Here is a 23,423-nt window from a genome sequence, read left to right on the forward strand (position 1 = left end):
CGGCTGGAATGTTGATCCAGAGGATCATGTTCCAGAGGGGAGATACCCCTCCCCAGGCCAGGCTGGTGCTCAGTGAGGCTATTTCAGGCCAGGGGGATTAAGGGTGAACCATGACGAATGCATGTGCCTGTGTGTGCGCGCGCGCGCACGCGCGCACACACACACACACACACACACACACACACACACGCTCCTTTTCTCTCTCCTCTCCCATAAAGGCTCCTGTGTCTTGAACCCAAGACCTGCCTCCTATACTGAAAGTCTCTGGTCCCTGATTCTTAGCAGCCCTAGGCCTCTCCTTCCTGGGAGAGCCCATGCAAGTCCCCGCCCCTACCTTAGTGCGACAATGACAGGGGCCTGTCCTGGGAAGGCTTAAGAGATGTGTGAGTGTGCAGGCAGGCCGAGGGATGGCCAGAGAAGGCAGGAGAGCAGGTTAGGAAGCTCCGCCATAGTCTATGTGCAATTACCATATTTACCCCCGAAGCCTGAGCAAAGCAGGCAGTGGCAGTCAGAGAAAATGCAGGGCCAAGTTTGAGTAATACAATAGGAGCCGCACATAGCACATCCTACTGACTTTCCCGCCTCCTCATACCCTGGCTGCATACTGAGCCACATCCATTGTCCTTTCACTTGCTCTCACTCTTGCTGCTGTTCCCCTCTCCGTCCGTCCTTCTGCCCCGTCATTCTCAGTCTCGTCTCCCTTTTCCTGGGTTTGTGTCTCCCTGTCAAACTGTTGCTCTTTTCCTCCAATTCTTCAGCTTGTCTCTACTTCCCTCCTGAATGTTGACCCTGCATATCTGGCTTTCTTTCCCTTTATTTTTCTTCCTATTTCTCCTTTCCTCCTTTGGCTTCCCCTTGCCCCTGGCCCCCCAACTTTCTCTCTCTCATTTCATTATTTATTTCAGTAAATACTTCCTGGCCATCTATCTTGCACAAGACCTTGTGGTAGCCACTGCTGGGGTCACAGGGAGAGTACACTAGGACTCTGAAGGGATGAGTCTATTTCAAGACGACTATCAGTAGGCAGAGGCTGAGAATGGCTGCTTTTGGTCTATAATAAGGTGATTTGGTGATTTCAAACATGTCAAATACTGTCTCTGCTCAAAAAGTGTTATCTAGGATAGGAAAATGAGATGAACACAAGCATCTATAATATAAAGTCACAGTGACTTTTGCTGTATCGATGGCTCAGCAAGCTGCCGTGATTAGTGGAGTGCAGGAAGTGTCCATTCTGGATGGGGCATCAGGGAGGCCTCCTGGGTGAGCAGCCTTGTTCCTACCTATGGGGAAGAAGCTGGGTTTGGTTGTGCGGAGATGATGGGGTTGGGGGGGAGGTGTCACCCAAACAGACAGGCATGGAATGATGGTCACAGTACCTCGAGCAGTCAGATTGGCCCAGCCAGGAAGGCTGAAGCCAGACCTAGGAGGGCCTTGAATGTCAGGTGAACAGAAGTGAAGGCCCTCCCTCCCACCCCCAGGGGCATGGCAAGCAGGGTTTCTGAGCAGGCAAATGACATGAGCAAAGGTAGAAAGACGAATCCAGCAGTAGAGGCTTAAGAGATGCATGGGTGTGCAGGTGGGCTGAGGGATGGCCAGGAGAGCAGGTTAGGAAGCTCCTGCCATAGCCTATGTGTAATCACTGTATTTACCCCTGAAGCCAGAACAAAGCAGGCGGTGGCAGTCACAGAAAATGCAGGGACAGAGTTTGAGTAATACCAAGTAGGAATACCTCACTAAGTGTCTTTTCTCTTTCTCAGTGCCTCGCATCCCCCACCCCCCACCGCCCAATTGTCTGATTCCTCTTTCCCAGCTGATCAAGGGCCCTTCTGCAGTGGCTACCCCGGGGCCAGCTTCACTTCCAGGCAGAGATCTGATGCGTCCAGTGATAGGAATCAAAATTCTTTCCCCTTTCCTCAAAGCTCAGAAGGCTGAGTGCTGGGATTCCCCAGGGGGACTGATTTTTGCAGGTGACGGCATCTCTGAGACCTTCACCATCCAGAGCCCACGTTATCCTTTTCTGCAAACCCCACTTCTCCAGTGACCCTGTTTCTGCAGACTGACTTGTCAGTCTCAGACCTCCAACCCTGCGGGGGTTGAGGTGGCTGCTAAGCCCTCTGCCCCTCCTTCCTTCCCCCACTACCCTGGTGCACCCCCAGCTCCAGAGCCCGAGGTGGAGTTGGAGGGCCCAGGAGGGGAAATCCAGTGCCTCTCCAAGGACCTGATTATTTCCAAAGACTTGTGCTAATTTTCTGATATGATCCTCACATCTCTGTGAGGCACTAAATCCTCATTACTTTTCCTGACCGATGCATTCTAATTAGATCAACACTTAAAAAAAATTCACAATAGCCACAGGATGGCTTTCCATCTCATTAACTCCTCACTTATTATTTTCATGAAAATTACTGATAAAAATGTGCATCTCCATTTGGCGAGGCCTCACAGCCTCCTCAGCTCCTATCTTGCATCTCTCCCATCACCGGGACTGCGCAGCGTCACCATGGTAACCCACAATAATAGAAACTAATAAATTACAAACGAGATGCTCGTTGAGCAATTATTGTCCTCTTTTATGCAAGTTTCTTGCTAATTTTGATCATAAGGGAAAGTACAATAAGACTCTGAAGGAATGAGTCTATTTCAAGAGAATATTAGCAGGCAGAAGCCTGGGCGGGTGTTTTTAGATCTGTAATAAAGTGACTTGGTGATTTCAAGCAAGAGGAAGAGGAAGTAAACTTCTTGCCCTACGTCCTGGGCAGTACTCACTACCGAGTCTCAAAGAGCCCACTGGGGTGGGTTGGATGTGATACCGAGTGTATCTTTTGTGCTTGTTTTCAAGATGTGCAAAGCGAGGCTGGCCTTCTAGAAGCAGCCTGTCCCCTCCCCTGACTCTACCAATCTGGGGAGACAGAGTACATGGGTGGTTCCTCAGGGGTTTAGGGACAAAAATGTCACAGTCTTTGGGACTACTTCCAGCACCGCTCGGCACTCACTTCTAGAAAGTTTACCTGCATCCCCATGCCTGACTGTTTAATGAGAAGAGGCTATGGAGGACTCCTTGGGGACTCTCCAGGTGTCTTCCAGGACTTGGGAGCTCAGTGGAAGGGAAACAAAGTCTCAAGCCTGTGGCTTACGCAGATGCCCATGAGTTGGGTGGGAAGGTATTGCCAGGCAGCTTTCTTGGTTTGTAGGTTTGGGGAAAATATCCTGCCCTGGAGGAGAAAGCCCGTTCTTGCCCAAAGTGTGTAGTCAGCTTTTCTGCATTTCCCAGGTCTCAGGAAGGAGGGGGCAGGGGAACCTGGGAACAGGGTGGTTTGAGGTGACATTGACCATGGCCCTGAACCTTAGGGGGACAGAGATGCCAGAGTAGCGTGAATGCCTGGAGAATGATTAGGGAGCAGCAGGCCCATGGGAAGCTGGCTTCACCCATTAGGTGGAAAGGATTCAGGGAATGACTGCTTTCCCCAAATGCCCATTCCCAGAAACGCAGATGGCTCAGCAAGCCACAGCCTCTTAAGAAGCTTGTGGGGCTGGGATGTCTGAGCCCAGTCCCAGCTCATCCTCCAGGAGAGTTTCTGTCTCCTTAGCGCTGGTGCTCATTCTGGGGGATACCTTGGGCCAAGAAGCCAGGAATGACTTTGGATCCCTCTCCGATCTGGTCATTTTCAAGGGAATACTTATGCCCTGGCAGGACAGAGTGTGTGTAAAAAAGGGATTGGGTGTCCTGATGGATATGAAGAGGAATGCATCAGAGGAGGGCCCTCATGGCAAAGGAACCCAGTGAGTCTAACCCAATGAAGGTCGCCAGGGGACCTTCCTTCACGCCTGGCTCCAGAGCTGGGCTTAGGAGCCTGGCTTAAGAGATGGGACCCAGCTCTGCGTGTTACCTGTGAGTGAAGGTTGATGGAGGGCTGGTTGGGGGAGTAGGGCCCCCCTAGGTCATTCCTGAGCAGGTTATCGCTGTGCATCTTGGTTTTGAGGCAGGTGATGTAACGGTTACAAAAGTCCTTGCAGAGTTCATTGACTTTCTCCAGCTCCAGCAGGTGGATTCTCAGGACCTGGATTGCCTTCACCATCTGTGGAGAGGGAGGAGAGGTGAGCCCAGGTATTTGCATCCCATTCCCCTCACTGCCTGGACCCCCAGCCCCCACTACCCCAGGGGAGGGGAGCCCATCCCCTGCCCTAGCTCATGCTTCCTACACTTGATCTTGGCCAAAAGGTCCAGAAGCGGTAGGCAGTGCCTTCTCATCCCCATGACTTCAGTTCTAGTGACGGCTCTCTGCTGACTATTTCTTTGCTCTGAGCCCTCTGTTATTACAGCTTTCTTGAGGCAGTTGTGGGATTCTGAGAACAGCACTGGCCTTAGTGATGGAAGGCCAGGTCCAAGTCCCGGGCCTGTCATTTACTATCTGTGTAACCTTGCGCAAGTTAATTAAGCTCTCTATGCCTTAGTGTCTAACAAATGGGGATAACTATATTCTCCCTGACAACTTTACAGGTTTTTTGTGAGTGTTGTATGAGGGCGTATACTTGGTAGCACATTGTGAGGTGTGAAGGACCAGGCAAGCATGAGGAAGACGAAGATCAGAATTTCTTATAAGTGCCCCTAGAGCTCAGGGACTGTCTATTCTTAAACACGCATTCTGAGTGCCTCATGGGATACCCGTCACCTTGTGGACGCTCTGTGGATACTTGCTGATGGACTGAATAATCCAACATGACTTAGCTGGGCACCAGCTACCTCACTGTCTGTTGTGGCCTTTTCCATGCCCTTTGGATTGCTGTACGGGAGCCTGCTGCCTCTTCAAATGGACATTCCTAACCTTTTCATGGCAAGAAGCTATTTTGCAATTGAAGCTTTGCTCTTTACTGCTGTTATTATCATAAAAAGAAAATACTATGGAAGGTATGGAAGGCAGGGTGAAAAAAACCTGTCTTTGATCCAATCACCCTACAGAATGATGATTTTTTCCCCACACACATATATTTTAACAAAGTTTCAATAACCTTGTGCATGCAATTTTGTTGTTTTTTTCCCCTAGTTTAGCAAACCTATTTTTCTAAGTGCCAGAATTGTCTTCTCTATCCTTTCTTCTAGACTATGAGCTTTGAGAAGGCAGGGATGATGTCTAATTTGCTCACCATGTTATCTTCAGCACCAACACATATGGATACAGAGTAAACATTTGCTGAATGGGTGAAAGTTATTGAGTAAATATATTTTTAAATGTTGCATATTATTTCATGTGTGTGCCATACTTAACCAGTCCCCTATTGTTAGGTATTTAGATTACTTCCAATTTTTCAATTTCATAAAAAATGTTATAGTGAATATTTTCTAAGCTTATTGCTTTTTTTTTTTTTTTTAATGTTCCTGCATTATTTTTTAGGATGAATTCCCAGAAGTGACAGGAAAAAAAGCTATGCACGTTCTTATGGATTATGATAAATATTGCCAAATTGCGTTTCAACAGGGGGTTGTTCAAATGGTGCTGGAACAATTAGACATCCGTATGCAAAAAAACTGAATCTTGATTTAAACCTCATACCTTAGATAAGATTAACTCAAAATGGATCACAGACATAACTGTAAGACATAAAACTATAAACATCTTTAAAAAAACCGGAAAAAATCTTCAGGATCTAGGCCAAGGCAAAGAGATCTTAGAGTTGACAACAAAAGCATGATGAAGGCCGGGCACAGTGGCTCATGCCTGTAATCCCAGCACTTTGAGACGCTGAGGCAGGCAGATCACTTGCGGTCAGGAGTTCGAGACCAGCCTGGCCAACATGGTGAAACCCCATATCTACTAAAAATACAAAAATTAGCCAGCGGTGGTTTTGCATGCCTGAAGTCCCAGCTACTTGGGAGGCTGAGGCAGGAGAATCGCTTGAACCCAGGAGGTGGAGGTTACAGTGAGCCGAGATCAAGCCACTGCACTCCAGCCTGGGCGACAGAGCGCAAATCCGTCTCAAAAAAAAAAAAAAAGATGATCCAGTGAGGAACTGGACCCTGTTAAAATTAAAAATGTTTACTCCTCAAAAGACCCTGTGAAGAAGATGAAAAGACTACATACTGGAGGAGAATATTTGCAAACCAAATATGTGACAAAGGACTTGTATCTGGGATATATAAAGAACTCTCAAAACAAAACAGTAAAATAACAAGCAACCCAATTAGAACATGGTCATAAGACATGATTATACATTTCACTGAAGAGGATACACAGATGGCAAATAAGCACATGAAAAGATATTCAATGTCATTAGTCACTAGGGAAATGCAAATTAAAACCACAATAAGATATCACACCTATCGGCATGGTTAAAATAACAAAAAATATATATGACAACACCAAATGCTGGTGAGGAACTGGAGACTAGAACACTCAGACATTGCTGGTGAGAGTGTAAAATGGTACAGCCACTCTGGAAAACAGTATGACAATTTTTACAAAACTAAATACGTGCATACCATGTGACCCAGCAATTGTACTCTTGGGCATTTATCCCAGAGAAATAAAAACATACGTTCTTACAAAAACCTGTATACAAATTGTTCAAAGCAGCTTTACTTCTAATAGTCAAAAATTGGAAACAACCCAAATGTACTTCAATGGGTGAATGGGATAAAGAAACTAATTCATCCATATCATGGAATATAAGTCAGCAATAAAAAAGAACGAACTATTGATATGCCCAACAATGTGGATAGATTGCAAGGAAATTTTGCTGAGAGACAAAAGCCAGTCTCAAAGGATTATATACTATATGATGCCATTTACATAACATTTTTGAAATGACAAAATTATAGAGATGGAAGACAGATTAGTGGTTGACAGCGGTGGAGTGGAGGAGGGAGGGAGGAACTGTTCTGTACCTTGCTATAACAATGTTTATGTGGAACTAATTACATGTACACACACGCACACACACACACGAAGGCATGTAAAACTGGTGAAATCTGAATACAGTTGGTGGATTGTTCCTGGCTGTGAAATTGTGCTATGGTTATACAAGATGTGAATCAGGAGCTCTCTGTGTGAATTCTTATAACTGCATGTGAATCTACATTTATATCAAAATTAAAAGAAAAAAATGCGGAGGAAGGTGATGCTTATTGCTTTTCCAGATCCATTTATGTTGACGCAAGCAATATATGGGATCTCTATTTAATCCCACCCTCCTAGCTTTTGGCTAGCTCCTGGACGCCTAGAGGAGAGTTTGGACAATGTAAAAAGGGATGAAAACAAGGAAGGAAATCTCTCCCAGAGAACTGTGACTGTGAGGTGTGTGTAGAGCAGTGTGGCTTGAAGCCAGCATTACACCCTTCTCTGTGCCTTACTGGCATTTCAAGTGGGGAGCCCACATTCCCTGGGCTGGGCCTGTGGCTTGGCTGATGAGCAGGGATTGTGCTCAACTAATTAAAGGTTTTTGGAGTACTAAATTAGACCAAGTGTCACTCAAAGACAGAAAGCAGTGATTGTGTGTCGTCATGCAGGGCTCAGTCACAGGGTCTCCTCCTAAGAAGTGCCACCTCCGTGGGGCTGAGTCTGAGGGAGACTGAGCCATCCTAAGCAAAGAGGAGAATGGTGACTTTAGAATGGATCATTTGGACCCCAAAGTGGAGTTAGGTACTTAATAAAGATTTATTCTTGCCTAATGTTCTACTTGACTTTGGCCATGAACATCTTGGTCTATGTCTCTCAGTCTAATGAGCACAGGATAACCTACTTAACAGATATGTGTTGCTGGATTGATAATAATACCCAAACGTTTCTTATTCATACTGTGTCTCAGGCAATGTGGTAAGCCCATTCCAGGCCTTATTTGTTCCACACAACCATCTCATTAAGTAGTTACCATTATTGCTCATATTTTGCAGTTGAAGAAAATAAAATCCAAAAATATTATGTTTCCATGCTTAGAGTCACACAACTGGTGAGCAATGTGAAGCCAGGTTGCCCCACCCCTGACCTGTGTGCCTTGTCTTTCAATACGGACTCTCAGGATTATGTAGGTAGAGGAAGTGACAGTGTAAAGGGTGCATAGTTTGGGAGAAAGTGACTCAGTGACAGCAATTATGGGGTTCTAGGAAGCCAAATAGCTTTTGAGACATTACAGTTTAGGATTTCCAGAACCTTCCTGGTAATGTGCCTTTTCTCGACTGCTCTGATCTCCCATCTCTCACTCTTGGCGCAGCCCCCTGGTGTCGGAACACCTCACCAACACAGGTGTCTGCTTCTCCATGTGCACATGGAGAGGGCTGGACTGTCAGGTCTCTTATGTTTTCTGACTCTCTGAACATTACCAGGACTTCTGCCCTCAATTCATGCCTGATGGTGTTAGAATGAACCCCACACGATGACCTGGACCAGCCTCTAGGTGGCTGCACCATCCAAACTCACCAGGACACAGGCTGCATCTTCTCCTCCAGCCTCTCCTGGTCCCTGGGAGATGACCTTATTGCCTCGGACCATCTCCATATTCTCTTAATCTGCTGATTAAGAAGCTTTTCCTTATATTCAATCAAAATCTCTCCCGCCTTAATGTAAAGTGCCTTCTGTAGGTACCAAGAACATCAAGGAACTTCTAGGACCTCTATCAACACAACTTCTTTTAATTTTATTTTGTTCATTGAACAAGTATTAAGTCTTACTATATGCCACGTATTAGACCAGCCATCTGACTTGAACAAGTTGGTCAATTAACTTTTTTTTTTTTTTTTTTGAGACAGAGTCTCACTCTGTCGCCCAGGTTGGAGTGCAGTGGCATGATCTTGGCTCACTGCAAGCTCTGCCTCCTGGTTCATGCCATTCTCCTGCCTCAGCCTCCTGAGTAGCTGGGACTACAGGTGCCCGCCACCACGCCCGGCTAATTTTTTTATTTTTATTTTTATTTTTAGTAGAGACGGGGTTTCACCATGTTAGCCAGGATAGTCTTGATCTCCTGACCTTGTGATCCGCCCGCCTCAGCCTCCCAAAGTGCTGGGATTACAGGCATGAGCCACCATGCCCGGCCTTTCTCTTCTCTAGACAAAAACGATCGTCATTCCTTAAACCTTTCTTCTCTTTCCCTTCCCCTCTTCCTTCTTTCCTCCCTCCCTTCTTTCCTTTCCTTTTTTCCTTCTTTCTCACACACATACATATATTCATACATACATACGCACAGAAAAGTGCACATATCTATTCATTTATTTTAAATACATAACCAATTTATACTTTATAAAATCAGAAAATACAGGTAAGTAAAACAAAAGTAAAATATACTCAGAAGAGCTTTGCTCAAATAAAATACACGCATAGCATGTTTAAACCGGGTCTGGTGCACAGTCACCAAAAGTGGACCTATCCTTTGGTCTAATAAAAAGCAGCTGAAGGATTACTTTTTTATGGGCTAATGGAATTGGTTTAAAGATTTAAGGAGGTAGAGTAAATCATAATGGTATTCTGAAGCAATGAATATGTAGGACCTGTTCAATATTAGAAAGGCAGGCAACACCATCAATACTGGGGGGCTGCCTGGCAGAGCAGGAACGCTGTGGGTTCACTGTCAGGCAGCCTGGATTTCAGTCCCGGCCCACTCTCTGTTAAGTGAGTGCCGTTGGGGAAATTCCATGATTTCTCTGAGCCTCAGTCTCTTTATGTGTAAAATGGGAATAATGTTCATCTCTAACTCACACGATTTGAAAGGGGCTAAAGGAGATAACGATGTAACCATGCTTTATAAACCACAGTAAACCAAACGCATGCAAGTTGTAAAAACAACCTCTTCTAATAACGTCTGATATCCCACTGGCTTTTCTACTGCTATTCTACATTCAGCCAGTGAAAAAACAGTAACTCCCCGGGTCTTTTTTGCCTCCATATTTGTGTTTAGTAAATCATCCTCTACCTGTGTTTACAATTTTGGATTTTTGTCTCTAAGTTAGAAAACTCTGATGTATTAAACTATTCTTCTAAATGATCAGGGTCATGTGAAAATTTATTCCAAATCTTCTAGAGCAATAACAGTGCCACTTAATTTAACATCACCACCAAATGCGGTGAATGCATCCTTCATTCCTTTCCCCAGCTCCATATTTCAGCTTCTTTCCCTCCCTTCTCTTTCAAAATACTGATTCGGCCCTCTTTTTCTACGAAGTCTCTGTCAGAAAAGCAAAACAAACGCAACCTCACATTTTAGTCTCCTACCACTGTACACAAGTCTCATAGTTCCAGCAAAGCACACAAAAATGGGGCTTCCTATTTTCTATAAAGCCACGTGGTCTGATGTCCCACATTGATTATTTTCTGCCTGGGTATTTTGAACAAGTAGTTTAAACTTTATCTGCAAAATTTAGGATGACAATAATACCTACACTTTAGAGTTGTTGTGAAAACTGAGTAAGATCATGTATGCAAATGTGTTGGGCATATAGTAGCCATTCAAGAAATGTCAGTTCCTCATACCAGCGTGGTCCTCCCTCCATTATCAAATGCCTCTCTCAGTGGCTGCTTCTCTTGCAGGATCGTGGCCTTTCCACTTGATAATAATAATTTCTTGCCTTTCAAAACATTTGTATACACAGCACTTTACAATTTACAAAATGCTTTCTCTCCATTATCTCATTTGAGTCTCGTCACCACAGGGACACAGGCAATATTGTCTCTCTCCTAGAGATAAGGAAATTGAGGCTCAGAGATTATGGAACCCATTCAGCTCCATGCAGGAATTAGGGAGGCATCTTTGTTTTGCAGGCACATTCCTTTCACCCTCTCCTTCCTTTCTGCAAATTGGGAAGCTGGGACAATTCTCCCTCATGGACAGAAGAAGGAATTTATAAACACACATTCCTTAACGTGCTATGATATTTCCTGTGGGTCACTGTGGCTGCCAACGCTCAAATCTAATCAGGAATTTTTCCAGACCAGGCCAGCTTGGCCTGACCAGTTGGAAGTGTGGGGTCACTAGAACAAAAAATGGGACATGAAAAAAAAGGTGAATATCAGTGATTGGAGAACTGCCTGATGGTTTGCAGACAGAACAAATATTTTATGGAAACCATCACACAAGACGAGTTAAATCATTTTTGAGTCAATAACCTGGCACCCTCCTGATGGCCTCAGAATTTGGGAAAGCAGTGGTACCGAGGAAGGAGGGTGGGCTTCGGGAGTTAGATCCACTTGGTTCAAATCCCAGCTATGTAATTTCTTGGCTACAGGGTTCTCAGTCCTTGATTGCTTCCTCTGTCAAATGGGGATAACAACAACTACTTCACAGGGCTCTTGTGAGAATTAAATAGCAAAGAAGACACTCAGGACTTTAGGTCTTGGGTATCTTGGGTCTTCCACCTATGGTGAGACCTTGAACAATTGACATAATCTCTAAACTTTACTTTCCTCACCTGGAAAATAAGATAATAATAGTGACTCCTCCGAGTTGCACTGTGGGTTGAATGAGATGTGGCTAGAAGAAAATGTAAAACAAGACCTGGCCCAGAGAAAGACGGAAGAAGATATTAGCTCCAGTGCTGCTTTGGGTGTGGTTATGGAGCACGAGTCTTGCACTGTATTTGATTCCAGCCTGGGCCATGGACCAGCCGCATGGTGGTGACTGCATCTCGTGTCCCAGTTGCCTCCTCTTAAAATGGGGATAATAGTAACATGTGCCTTGTGGGTTTAGAAAGAAGATTAAATAAGATAATACATGTAAAATAGTTGGAATGGTACCTGGCAGCTGGTAAGTGCTCTATAAATGTTCATTATTACTAGCATTGATGATTCCCATTTCCTTTCCCTTTCCTGGTGTCTGTGGGATTTTCTGCTCCTGTCTAGGCAAAGACAGCCTGGACTGAAGGCCAAAGTGGCTAAGTCTCTGAATGCCGCTGGCCTGAGGCCTCTGGGCCCAGAGCTCTGGCCTGATTCCTTCACGTGCCTCCTTATCCACAGCCTCCAGCCTCTGGCTCTGCCTCTTCAGAGTGGGCCCAGGGGCCTGGGGGGCCCCATTTTAGAGCTGGCTTTGCGGTCAGGCAGCCGTAATCTGTCCCTCGAGCCACACCAGAGTCTCATTAAAACGTGCCCCATAAATGTTAAAAAATTTACACATAAAAAAATTCCATGCATGAAACTGAAACCGTACTTTTTACAGCCACGGTTTGAAATCTTGCATAATATATAAAACCTTGGCCCTGCACCGGGGGCCCGTAAATCAGATTTTATAAAACAAAAAGCTTTTACGTTTCAAAGGGTTTTGGGGAACTTGCAAATTTTACAAACTTTACCAACTGCCAGTCAGAGGCTGGTGGGCCTGAGGAGGGGATCTGTGGGCCCAGCTAAGGAATTGGCCTGGTGAGCCCCTGTGACTGTGGGAATCGGAGTGGAGGGAGTGAAGGATGGAGCCGGCCTTTCCCAGGGGAGCCAGTCAGGGGCACTGCAGTTTGACCACCATGAGGGTGGAAAGCCACCCTCGTCCTCTGGAAATGGGGAGTTACAGTATGGGTGCAGGGAAAGAGAGATCGGGGGCACTTTTATTTGCAAATGAAGGAGTGGTGGTGTGATGTTGTGGGCAGAGCGGAGGATCAGGGGTCAGCTGACCTGGGTTCTGGTCCTGGCAAGTCACTTCCTTCTGTGAACTTACATCCCAGGCTATAAACGGAGGTAGGATGTGCTTCTCCCTAGGGCTTTTTGTTTGTTGGTTTGTTTTTGAGATGGTCTCACTTTGTTGCCCAGGCTGGAGTGCAGTGTCATGATCTCGGCTCACTGCAACCTCTGCCTCCTGGGCTTAAGCAATTCTCATGCCTCAGCCTCCCGAGGAGCTGTGACTACAGACATGTACCACCACACCTGGCTAATTTTTGTATCTTTAGTAGAGACGAGGTGTCACCGTGTTGGCCAGGCTGGTCTCGAACTCCTAGCCTCATGTGATCTGCCTGCCTTGGCCTCTCAAAGTGCTGGGATTACAGGGGTGAGCCACTGTGCCCGGCCCTCTCTAGGGCTTTTCCCTCTAATGGTTCATGAATCTGTTTCTTCTCTGGTAGGGGTGCTGTGGGAGCAGGTGGCTAATGCAGGGAGGGAGGTTCCTGCGAAATCTACAATCTGAGAACCTCTCTGATCTTCAGGGCAGCCCTGGGTGACTGTGGGACATAGGGGAGTGTGGTACAGGGCAACTTGCTCGGGGGACAGGGAGGTGGCCAGCTGGGGATGGGGAGGATTTGAGTTCAAATCGGGGGCTTGGTGGGGCTGGAGACTACAGGCTTACAGCGCCTGAGAGAAAGCAGGGCCCGAGTGGGGCTTGAGGACCTTGGGGGAGAGAAGTACTTCCGAGGGACAAAGTTTTTGGGGACCCAAGTGCCCTGACAATCCCTGTGAAAGTCAATATTCAAGGGCAAAGGAAAGCCGCCCTGACACACATATATATAAAAAATAAATCTCTCAATTATCTCAGCTCATTTGCTTGGGGTCTCTCATTTTATGTCCCTGCTCGGCTGCGCAGTATATCTGTCCGGATAAAGAGTTACAGTCCGTTGGGCTACGTGTGCGGGGTTGTAAAAAATACAGATGCCAAATTAACTGGCTGTGGCACTCGGCAGCTGATTGAGCTGATAATGACGCGATCTGACCTTTTTCTAATTTCTAATTATGTGCATCTCGGCTGTGCTGGCTACATGATTCTTGTTCTAATGATGGCTCCTGCAGTTGGCCTCTTTATCTCCCCCTTCCTGACACAGGACCAGGGGTGGGGGTAGCAAGGGGCACTGCTTGACTCCCCACATCACGTTTCAGGGTCCCGGCCGCATGGTCTCTTTGGTGGCCAGGATGTGAGGTTGAGGAACTGGAGCATCTTGTCGGAGGGGCCCTGCACTTGAGACTAACCTTCCAGATGGGTCTAGGTTGCGAGGATCTGCTCCGCAACTGCATTTTTAAAGGCCATTTCCCAGAGCCATCTCATTAATTTTGTATTACCATTACACGAGATAGGTGTGTTAGATCTACAGATGAGGAAACCGAGCTTCAAAGAAGTTAAGTCATCCAAATCACATAGATAGTAGTGGTGAGGCTCAGAGAGCGCTCTTTCAAATTCTCCATTTACATAATCAGCCAGTCAACCAGTCATTGACCATGGCTAACTCAACTAGGTAAATCAGCTGCACCCAAGTAGATGGAATGTCCAAGCTTTGCTGCACTGGCTGGACACTCCCAGCCCAGTGCCTGAGATGGAAGACCAGGGTACGCTGGCAGTATAGGGCCACCAGGGCAGCTTCCACAGCATCCATGTCCCTGGGTCAGGCCTGGCACATGGCAGACACTCAACCAAGTTCTGTTCAATTGATTCTAAATATGATTCTTTGAGTGAACAGAACTCTGGGGAACCCACGTCATGTTGGCCAGGAGAGAGCATGGAGATGGCCACCTGGGTGTTTTCCAGGCTGAGCTAGGATGGGAGGCTGCCCTTGGTGGGTCTTCCAGAGCTCACCTGGCAGGTGGTTGTGGGCAGGGCATGAGAAATGTGTTCCCCCAGGACTCCTCCCTCTTAAGAAGGTATAAATTATTTCACATTAGCTACCCAGTTTACTTTTCAATATTTCCTTACCTACTTAGGACTCAGTTTCTTATTGTGCCAAATGAGGGGAGTGGGCCCTGCTTCCCAGGTCCATCCCAGCTCCCACAGAAATGGCTGCGGCATCTCCTGGCCCCCTGGCTACCATGGGTCTAGGTTGCGAGGATCTGCTCCGCAACTGCAGTCTGTGGTTCTGATCAGTCAGAGCACAGGGCAGAGCAAGACCAGCCTGCAACTGGAGCACCTGCACAGGGCAGCTTTCCCAGGGGACCTGAGAGACAGTGACCTGCCTCCTGGGAAGGGGACTGCCAATCCCAGCCAGGGAAAGGGATGCCCCAGGATGAGAAAAGGTGGCTTTGGGGCTCTCAGATGCCTTCACTGACCCTCCCGACAGCAAGCAAGCGCTTATCCTCTGGCAAGGCCTCCTCCGCTCTTCAAACATTCCACCCATCGTGACACTTCACGAAGCTTCAGGCCAGGGTGGGCTCTCCTGGCAGCTCTTCTGGACTCCATCCAGTCACATATTCAGCTCTTGAGAGACGCAGTGGTGTGGATAATTCATAGCACAGAATACCAAAGCCAGTTACACCTGTTCTGCAGATGCAGTGTGTGTGTGTGTGTGTGTGTGTGTGTGTGTGTGTGTGGGGGGTGTGTTTTCTTCCTTTCCGGAACCACATTTTCTTTTCTAATTCTGTTTCCCTTTTGAAAGTAGGTACCAGTTAAACTCTAAATCCAAGAAGACAGCACCATCATTAATCAATTTGTTGGGGAGAGTTTTCCAGAGTTTCCAAATTCACTGTGCATAATCTGGGTAATCCACCCACAAAAAACAAAGAATTGTGGTTAATAATTCCAAGATGACTAGTTAGAGTAATGGACAAACAGAACAACCTCTCTGTTGCTCTCTCCACAGAATTCCCTGGACTAGATGAGAATTCAGATGTCATCCGACCCAGTGGTCACCAAACCTAATGATGATTGCAACTGCTCAGGAAACTTTTTAAAAGGTAGATTCACAGGCTCCCACCAAACCCACTGAATCACAATTCGCAGGTGGTGTGGCCTAGAAATATGTATTTTTATAAAACTGTGGTCATGATCTAGTTGACCAATTAGGTTTGGGAGCCTGATCTACCCTGTCCCCAGAATGAACCAGTTCTCCACTGGTCTCCTCAGCACATCGATGTCAGGTCTTTCTCTCGGTTAATGTGCTCCAACATCAGTTACCTTCATCCTCCATACAGTGGCACATCAACTATTAGCTCCTCTCTGGACAGCCCAAGACAGATTTGCTAACATGCCAGGACTCCGGGACTCAGAACAGCTACCCCAGATATTCTGGCTGCTATGACCCTTCTTTCCTCCTGTCTGCACTGTAAAAGGATGGGTGCTAAGATGCTAGTGCCACCCTGAGCAGAGATGGGCAGAACTTTGGCAGCAAAGCCTGTGCATGGAACTCTTGGTTTAAGGCACTTAAAAATGGTTCTTGGCTGCAAGACTGGTGTATCTAATGCATGCCCCAAGGTGGACACTCAAAATCTTTTGTTGGTGAATTAATGGAAGGATCATTTCTGGGGCATTTTGAAGGGGATCAGAGGGTAGGAAGACTCTAAACAGGGCAGAGGGTGGAGGGTCTTTACCAGATTGTCCAGTTCTGGGTCATCGCTGAAGAAGGGTTTGTGCTCCTGCTCCTGCTGGTGGACAAAGTTCTCGATGTCCACATCAAAGCTGGCGGAGGTGATGCACTCAGAGCCCTGGGTGGCCTGTTCACATTTCTCAAACAGCAGCGTCAGGAGCGGGAAAAGAGGGTGCCTGCGGGGACATCAAGAGCTCACACATGCGCACACACAGAGACCGTGCTGCTACCTGTGCTCAGAAGCCACCAGACTCCCCTGCCCACTTTCCCATAACTTCTCCCAAGGTCCCACTCCTTGATAACATCCCCAGTCCCCATGGTCAATCTAGATGGCAGCACTTTGTGCCTTGGCAAGGAGGGTCTGCTCTTCCAGCTTCTGGGCTTAAGAGGCTCCTGTCCCTACCCACTGGGATCCTACCTTTTCTCTTTGGTCAGATAAACTGCATGAATATTTGGGGAGGGATAAAGGGTTATAAACCTTCCAAGAAGTAGGTGTCCATTTCTGGCTCAGAGTCAACCTAGGAAGGAAAGGTGGGGAGTGTCCAGAGAAGTCCTGGATGTGAACATTAGCGGTAGGTCATAGATCCATTCTTGGCTTTCTGGAGCCAGCTAAGGGTGGCAGATGTGCACGAACACTTGTGTGCTTGCAAGTGCATGCAGGAGACATACGTGAGCCTGAAGACTCATCCACATGTGGTAGGCGGATGTCTCCACCTGTCCTAAGTCTTGGTAGATTCAGTTTAGGTCAGATACCCCAGTGCGTTAGGTCATCACACAATGATGCAATGATTATTTACATCACTATGTGATGCAAATCATTTGCTCACTGTTTTCCTCCAAGACTCTACCTGACTTAGTGATCCTGATATCCCTAAGACCTTGGTATGCATGCTCATAGCAGACACTTAATAAATATTTGGTGAATGAAGGAATCGATGAGTGAAAAGACTGTGTGTGGTGGTCGGGGCAGGGGGTTCTACGACATCTATATGTGAGCCAAAGTGTTTACCTAAATGGCTCTCTGGATCTTATCTTGGAGATCAGCAACTCTTAAAAGCTTTTCTGACTCCTGACCTCCATTCCCCCACCGCCAAACCTACACCGATAGTCCCTGAGTTGTTTGTTTTATTGTCTGCCTTCCTCATTAGACTGTGAGCTACATGAGGGCAGGAACCTAGCTCACCTTACTTATCACTATATGTCTAAAGTCTAGTCAGATGTATGTGGATTTACCAAAAAGTATTTGGTAAATATATATGTTATGTGTGTAGGCGTATTTGTGTGTATAAGTCCACAGCACCTTTATTTCTGCAGTATGTGTGCATGGGTTGTTGACACTGGACTCCAGAGAGCCCCATTCCCTTCCACTGCAGTTCCAAAAATGCATCTGCACATCCCTCTCTGGCCTGTCTCCCCAGACTGCTGGGACTATGCAATGTAGGTTTTTTAAATTTTTGTATTTTTATTTTTGGACGTAGTCCCATTTGCTGGGCAAGAAGGAGGAATGTATGTTGGACCTGAACCTGGCCCCCATGCCTCTGCCCAAGGGGATGGTCTAGCCAGTGCTGTGCAACAGAACTTTCTGCAATGGTGGGAATGTTCTGCAATCTCCACTGCCCCATATGGCAGCCACTAATCCCGTGAGGCCAATGGATACTTGAAATATGGCTACCGTAACTAGGACTCTGAACTTTTAATTTTACTTAATTTTAGTTACTTTAAATTTAAGAGGTTACATGTGGCTAGTGGCTACCATACTGAAACAGTAAGTCTTTTTTTTTTTTTTTTCTTTTTGTCGGAGTCTTGCTCTGTCATCCAGGCCGGAGTGCAATGGCATGATCTTGGCTCACTGCAACCTCTGCCTCCAGGGTTCAAGTGATCCTCTTGCCTCAGCCTCCCAAATAGTTGGGATTACAGGTGCCCACCATCATGCCCGATTAATTTTTTTTTTTTTTTTTTTTTAAAGCAGAGACGGGATTTCACCACTTTAGCCAGGCTGGTCTAAACTTCTGACCTCACGTGATCTGCCTGCCTTGGCCTCCCAAAGTGCTGGGATTACAGGTGTGAGCCACCGCATCCTACCGAGAACACGGTAAGTAAGGCAAACAGACCATGGTCTCCCCTCCAGCACCCCATGACTGAGCACACAGAGAAGGACTGAATGTCTAGCCTATATGGTATTTGCAAGTGGGTGGGAGAACCCCTAGGAGCCTGTCCATCTTGGAATTCTAACAATTTTGGATAAAAAGGCAGAAAGTGTGTCCCCCCATCCACACTCATATGCATTTTATGGCTCTTTCTACTCAGACTCGGGGTGGTGAGGAGGAAAAGAGAAATTTCTGCTCCAGAGGAGCTGCTAAGCTTGGCAGAGCCTGTCCCTGCACACTCTCTCCCCGACCCTGGTTTTGGAAGCTGATGCCTAAACTGCTGGGCCCCAGGGCTGCAGACTGGGTGTGCAGTCTGCAGAAAAAAAGTGTCAATATTTAAGGGTGGCCTATTCGCTGCCCCAAATTGCCAGAAGATCCATTGAGAAAGATCTACCAGGAAGCTGGTAGGGAAAACAATGGGTTAGCTTAGCCATTCGGCTGGAGACAAAGAGAAAACCAGGTGAAGGGGTTAAACTCCAGTATAAGTCTTCATTTGCAGCCACTAATACTGCAGCATATTATAGTCTAATCTAACCTGATCCCAGTTTAATGCAAGATTCTCCTGGCCCTGAGTGGAATACCAAAGAAAGCCTCAGTGGCTGTAATTTAAGCAGAGCCTGCAGTGGCTTAGCTGAGGGACATGAAAGGCAAATTCCAGACGGTGTTATGAATTATTGCGCCTTATGAACCTCCCTACTCTCAACAGATGCCTGCTGCCATTTAAACAGCCACTAGATCAATTAGGAATGAAAGGCACAAATCGACTCTGTACAAGGGCACTAAATTACCAGGAACTAATAATCCACAGCATCGTGCCAGGTGGTGGGGGTGCAGCCCCCGCCCCAACCCCATGGCAGCTGCGGTCACCGCACATTCCTTTCTCACTGGTTAGTTGGAGGGAGGGGACAAAGCGTGTGTGTGCGTGTGTGTGCGTGCACGTGCATATGCATGTGTGTGCACCAAGGGTGTATGCAGGCTGTCAATGAGAGCAAGTGTTGTGTGGGGTCCTGTGTGTTTTCATTGTGTGCACACACAGTGTTGTGCTAATGCTGTATATATGCACAGATGGGTAATGTATGTAACTGGGGTGCTGATTTTGTGTGCTGTGAGCACAGTGTGCCTGTTCTCTGTGCTGTTTGTATGCAATACGTGTGTATGTGTACAGGGCTGGTGTCTTCTGTGTACACAGTATCAGTGGCATGTGGGGTAAGGAAGAGAGATCTGCCACGACTGTGTCCCCCAGCTACTAGCACTAGGCTTTGGGTAGGGAGAGAAGGGTGATCTCCTCTGCTTCTGTCCTTGCTTCTGCAGGGAGGAGCAGCTTTTCTTAGAGTGGTCAGGGAGGGCCTCTCTGCGGAGGTGACATTTAAGTTAAGCCTCGGATGATGAGACGTAGTCATGCAAAGAGCTAAGGGATCGGCATTCTAGCAGGAGAAAAAGCAACGTATTCGAGACAGAAATGAGCTTGCACGTTTCTGGAACAAAATGTAGCCAAGTGTGGCTGGAGCCAGGTGGGCAGGTGGGGAGTGGAGGGAGATGAGGTTGAAAAGGCAGCAGGAGTCACATCATGAGGTACCTCGTGACAGAGCTGGGCTTGCAGGGATCGGGTGGGAGGCATTGTCACATACGCCAGGGAACATGCACCTCCTCTGCAGAACCCCAGCCAGGGTCTGTCTTCTAAACCTCCTTCACTTCCAGGTGGCGGATCTCCCCAGAATGGCTATGCGTGTGTATGTGGGGGCATATCTGGGGGAGGCTTCCGTGGCTCCTGCTGTCTCAGAAGAAAGGAACATGCTGCCCATCCTTCCCTCCAAGTTAACTAAGAGCCCATGGAGCACAGGGCAGACTTCACAGGTACTGGCCTGGCACCCTCTCTCCAGCTGCTCTGCAACCTGAGGACTGAGCAGTCAGGGTTGAAGGACAGACAGCAGTACTGTCAGCCCCCAGATCCTCTCTTCTCCTATCCCAGACTCCCCTGACTCCAGCGTCTGGTTCCTCCCACCTCATCCCAGAGCCCTGTTGGTCTCTCAGAGCTCAGATGGCACCTGAGATCACCCACAGCTTTTCCTGTGATCCATGGTCATGGTCAGTGGGGCGCCTGTGGCTCCCATGCTCCATCCACCTGGCTCACTTGATAAACCCAGATACTACCTTCTACCTTATGCACGTGGATCCCTGAGACACTGCACTGTGCCCTGAGAGACAGGCTGTTTCCCAGCGACTCCATGGGTTTTGTGGCTGCAGCATGGTCCTGGGCTTCTCTCAGGCTGTTTCCAGCACAGCTATGGGAGAGTCACTTACCCTTTCCCAGGTGCCCAGTCTGTACCTGCCTAAAGGCTGACCTGTATTTTCTAACCTACCCTCCAACATCACCCCCTAAGGCATGAGAGGAGGCTGGCAGCCACTTTGGAAAAGTTCTTCCCAGCAGTCTTGACTGCAGGCTTGGGGGTCCACCCTGAGGGCAGGGCCCATGAGAGCTGCCATCAAAGCCACCTGCAATACAAATGGCCCTGTGTGAACCAGGGATGGGTGGGGAGAAGGATTCCCAGTTAGAGGAGAGACTTTGGCCTTCCCTGAGCCTCAGTTTGTCCCACTACAACACGGTTTTTCAGGAGTGCTTCTTCCCGCTGTCCAGATATCTTCCGCTCTGGGTCCATATCCTCCATGGGCTAGAAGCAGGGATGTGGACACTTGGTCTCCAGTGCTGAGTGTCGATGATGATGAGTGGGATGTAAGGAATGGTCATTAGACTTTATATCCAAAGAGCTGAGGACATGTGACCTCCATAAGAGCTCACCTTCTCCCTCCCAGACCCCTTCTTCACTCTTCTCTCCCCACGTCACCTCCCTCCCGACCGCCCCCTCCACCCCAATCTCTCTTAAGCCGTTCAAAATTTGGAGGAAATAAATCTCTCTGCACTAATTCAGTGAGAGTTTGAGCCTCGTCAGTGCAGAACAAATAAAAGGAGTGAACTGGCATGACATTTTACTGCAGAAGAGAGGTCGTTTCCAGCCACTAATAAAAAGGATTTGACACAGACTAATAAAGAGAAATGAATTTCTCTAATGGCCTAATTTAGCACATTCAGCACTGCGCCTCCGCCTGGGTGCTGGGAGGGCGGGCGCCTTCACCAGGAGTGCGGACAGAGGCAGGCAGGAGGGAGACGTGGCTCAGCTCAGGGAGAGGGGAAGGAGAGACGATCGCGAATAACGTTTTATTATTTCTTTTCTCTTTTCTGAGTCCCCCATCCCACCCTCCACCCCCTACCCTCATCACCTCTCCCCAGGAGCATCTGAACTAAAATCAAACTCAAGATATGCAGTTCTTGTTAACGATCCAAAGAAATAAAGAACCCCTCTCCACAGAATTGCAGTCTTGTGCTAGCTTAAGAAGGTGATTAAACCGGATGTGTTGATTTCTACAGGGGTTTAAGTCATCGTTTGGTTTAATTACTTCTGACATTTCTGCCTTCGTGTTTTTTACATCACCCAAATTTGCTGGTCTGGAATGCCCAGTTTGGGGCCAAGGTGTGTGCAGCTGTCCCCGGGAGAGGTGATTAGAGACAGGGCAGTATGTTGGCTGTAGCCCTGTGCAGAGGCTAGCACCACCCTTTCTCTTAGCAACAGAAAGGCTGAGACCCCTCAATCAAGACCAAAGCTTCTGAGAGCATCACGGGGCAGGCAAGATTCATCAAAGCCCACGTATTCCTCCCCACCTCAAGACAGATATTCTTAACATAAATTGGGCTGACAGATTGCCCTAACATTTTTTAAAGGCCTTCTGGAATGGACCCCACAACTTCCTTGGTAACTCTTATGCTCATCTATAACTTAAAGTTCCCCTATGTGGCTGTAGCTAATTTCTTTTTATTAAAAGGACTCAAAAAAAAAAAAGATGGCTGGGTCCTTGGCTGGGCGTGGTGGCTCACACCTCTAATCCCAGCGCTTTGGGAGGCTGAGGCAGGTGGATTACCTGAAATCAGGATTTTGAGACCAGCCTGGTCAACATGGTGAAACCCTGTCTCTACTAAAAATACAAAAAATTAGCCAGCCATGGTGGCACGTGACTTTAATCCCAGCTACTTGGGAGGCTGAGGCAGGAGAATTGCTTGAACCCAGGAGGTGGAGGTCGCAGTGAGCTGAGATGGTGCCACTGGACTCCAGCCTGGGCGACAGATTGAGATTCTGTCTCAAAAAAAAAAAAAAAAAATAGTTGGGTCCTTTTTCATTTCTCTTTCTTTCTTTTTGGACCACCTGGGTTTAAAAAAAAATAAAACATTTCTTCCTTCTTGGGGGAGGAGTGGAAACAGAAGCAGATACAGAAAAGAAGTTAGAAAGAATGCAAAAATACAGAGCTTCGGAGAGGCGAAGATGCAGAACACAAGGCAGGCAGAGAGTGGATATGCAGAGAGAAACAGCACCAGCCATGAGCGGGGGCGAGGGTGGTCACCAGCAAGGGGAGACGTGAATGCTGAGTTCTCTTTCTGGGTGATAAACTTTGTGATTCACAGTCATGCCACTCTGTCCCTTCTAAGCCTCTCAGCCGTCCCTTCCCTTGTGACCTTGGCCAGGACTGCAGACCTCAATTATGGGTCCAGCGAAGTGTGCGGCTGCCTGCCTGGGCCATCCACCTCCTTTCCTGTGACTGACCTTGGAGCCCCCCGGCTCCCTCTGCACCTGTCTTACAGCCATTCTCACCTTCCTGGGGGTGGGAAGAGGGAAGCCCAGGGTCAGTGCCCAGCCCATCCCTGAACCCGCGCTGCTTCTTCCAATGGGGACAGGGGAGACAGAGCCTCTGTCTCTTCCTGTTGGGCCAAGGATGGATGATCCAGAGGTGGAATGCATGGGAGGAGAGCAAGAGTTTTTGGTGGACATCTTCAGACATGGGCCAGCAGGACCAGAGGCCTGGCCAGGGTCCCACCACTCAGAGGACACAAGGCTGCTGGCTGGTGGGATGGGGTGAGATGGGGCACGGAGGGATGGGTGGCACTCTGGCTACCAACCTATGCCCTACCAACACACAGTGGCTGTCAAGTTGCCACAAGCTCGCCTTTCCAGAAACTCTGCCTGAGGACTAGCGTTTTGAGCCTCCCTCCCTCCCTC

The 23,423-nt window shown here is 47.6% G+C and overlaps 1 protein-coding gene across 3 annotated transcripts in view; it reads right to left on the bottom strand.

The window, feature by feature from the left end:
• PKNOX2 (PBX/knotted 1 homeobox 2) overlaps positions 1 to 23,423 on the bottom strand; it is a 112,429-nt gene that overhangs the window by 30,990 nt on the left and 58,016 nt on the right. For all 3 annotated transcript variants that reach the window (XM_012001291.1, XM_012001290.1, XM_012001292.1), the window contains 2 exons: positions 16,179 to 16,350; positions 3,888 to 4,076 (listed from right to left, as the gene is read on the bottom strand). In XM_012001291.1, coding sequence (XP_011856681.1) covers positions 3,888 to 4,076; positions 16,179 to 16,350 — 361 coding nt within the window. The remainder of the gene's footprint in view (positions 1 to 3,887; positions 4,077 to 16,178; positions 16,351 to 23,423) is intronic.

Source organism: Mandrillus leucophaeus, unplaced genomic scaffold (genome assembly GCF_000951045.1).
Source record: "Mandrillus leucophaeus isolate KB7577 unplaced genomic scaffold, Mleu.le_1.0 Scaffold656, whole genome shotgun sequence".
In the NCBI taxonomy this organism is placed as follows: domain Eukaryota; kingdom Metazoa; phylum Chordata; class Mammalia; order Primates; family Cercopithecidae; genus Mandrillus; species Mandrillus leucophaeus.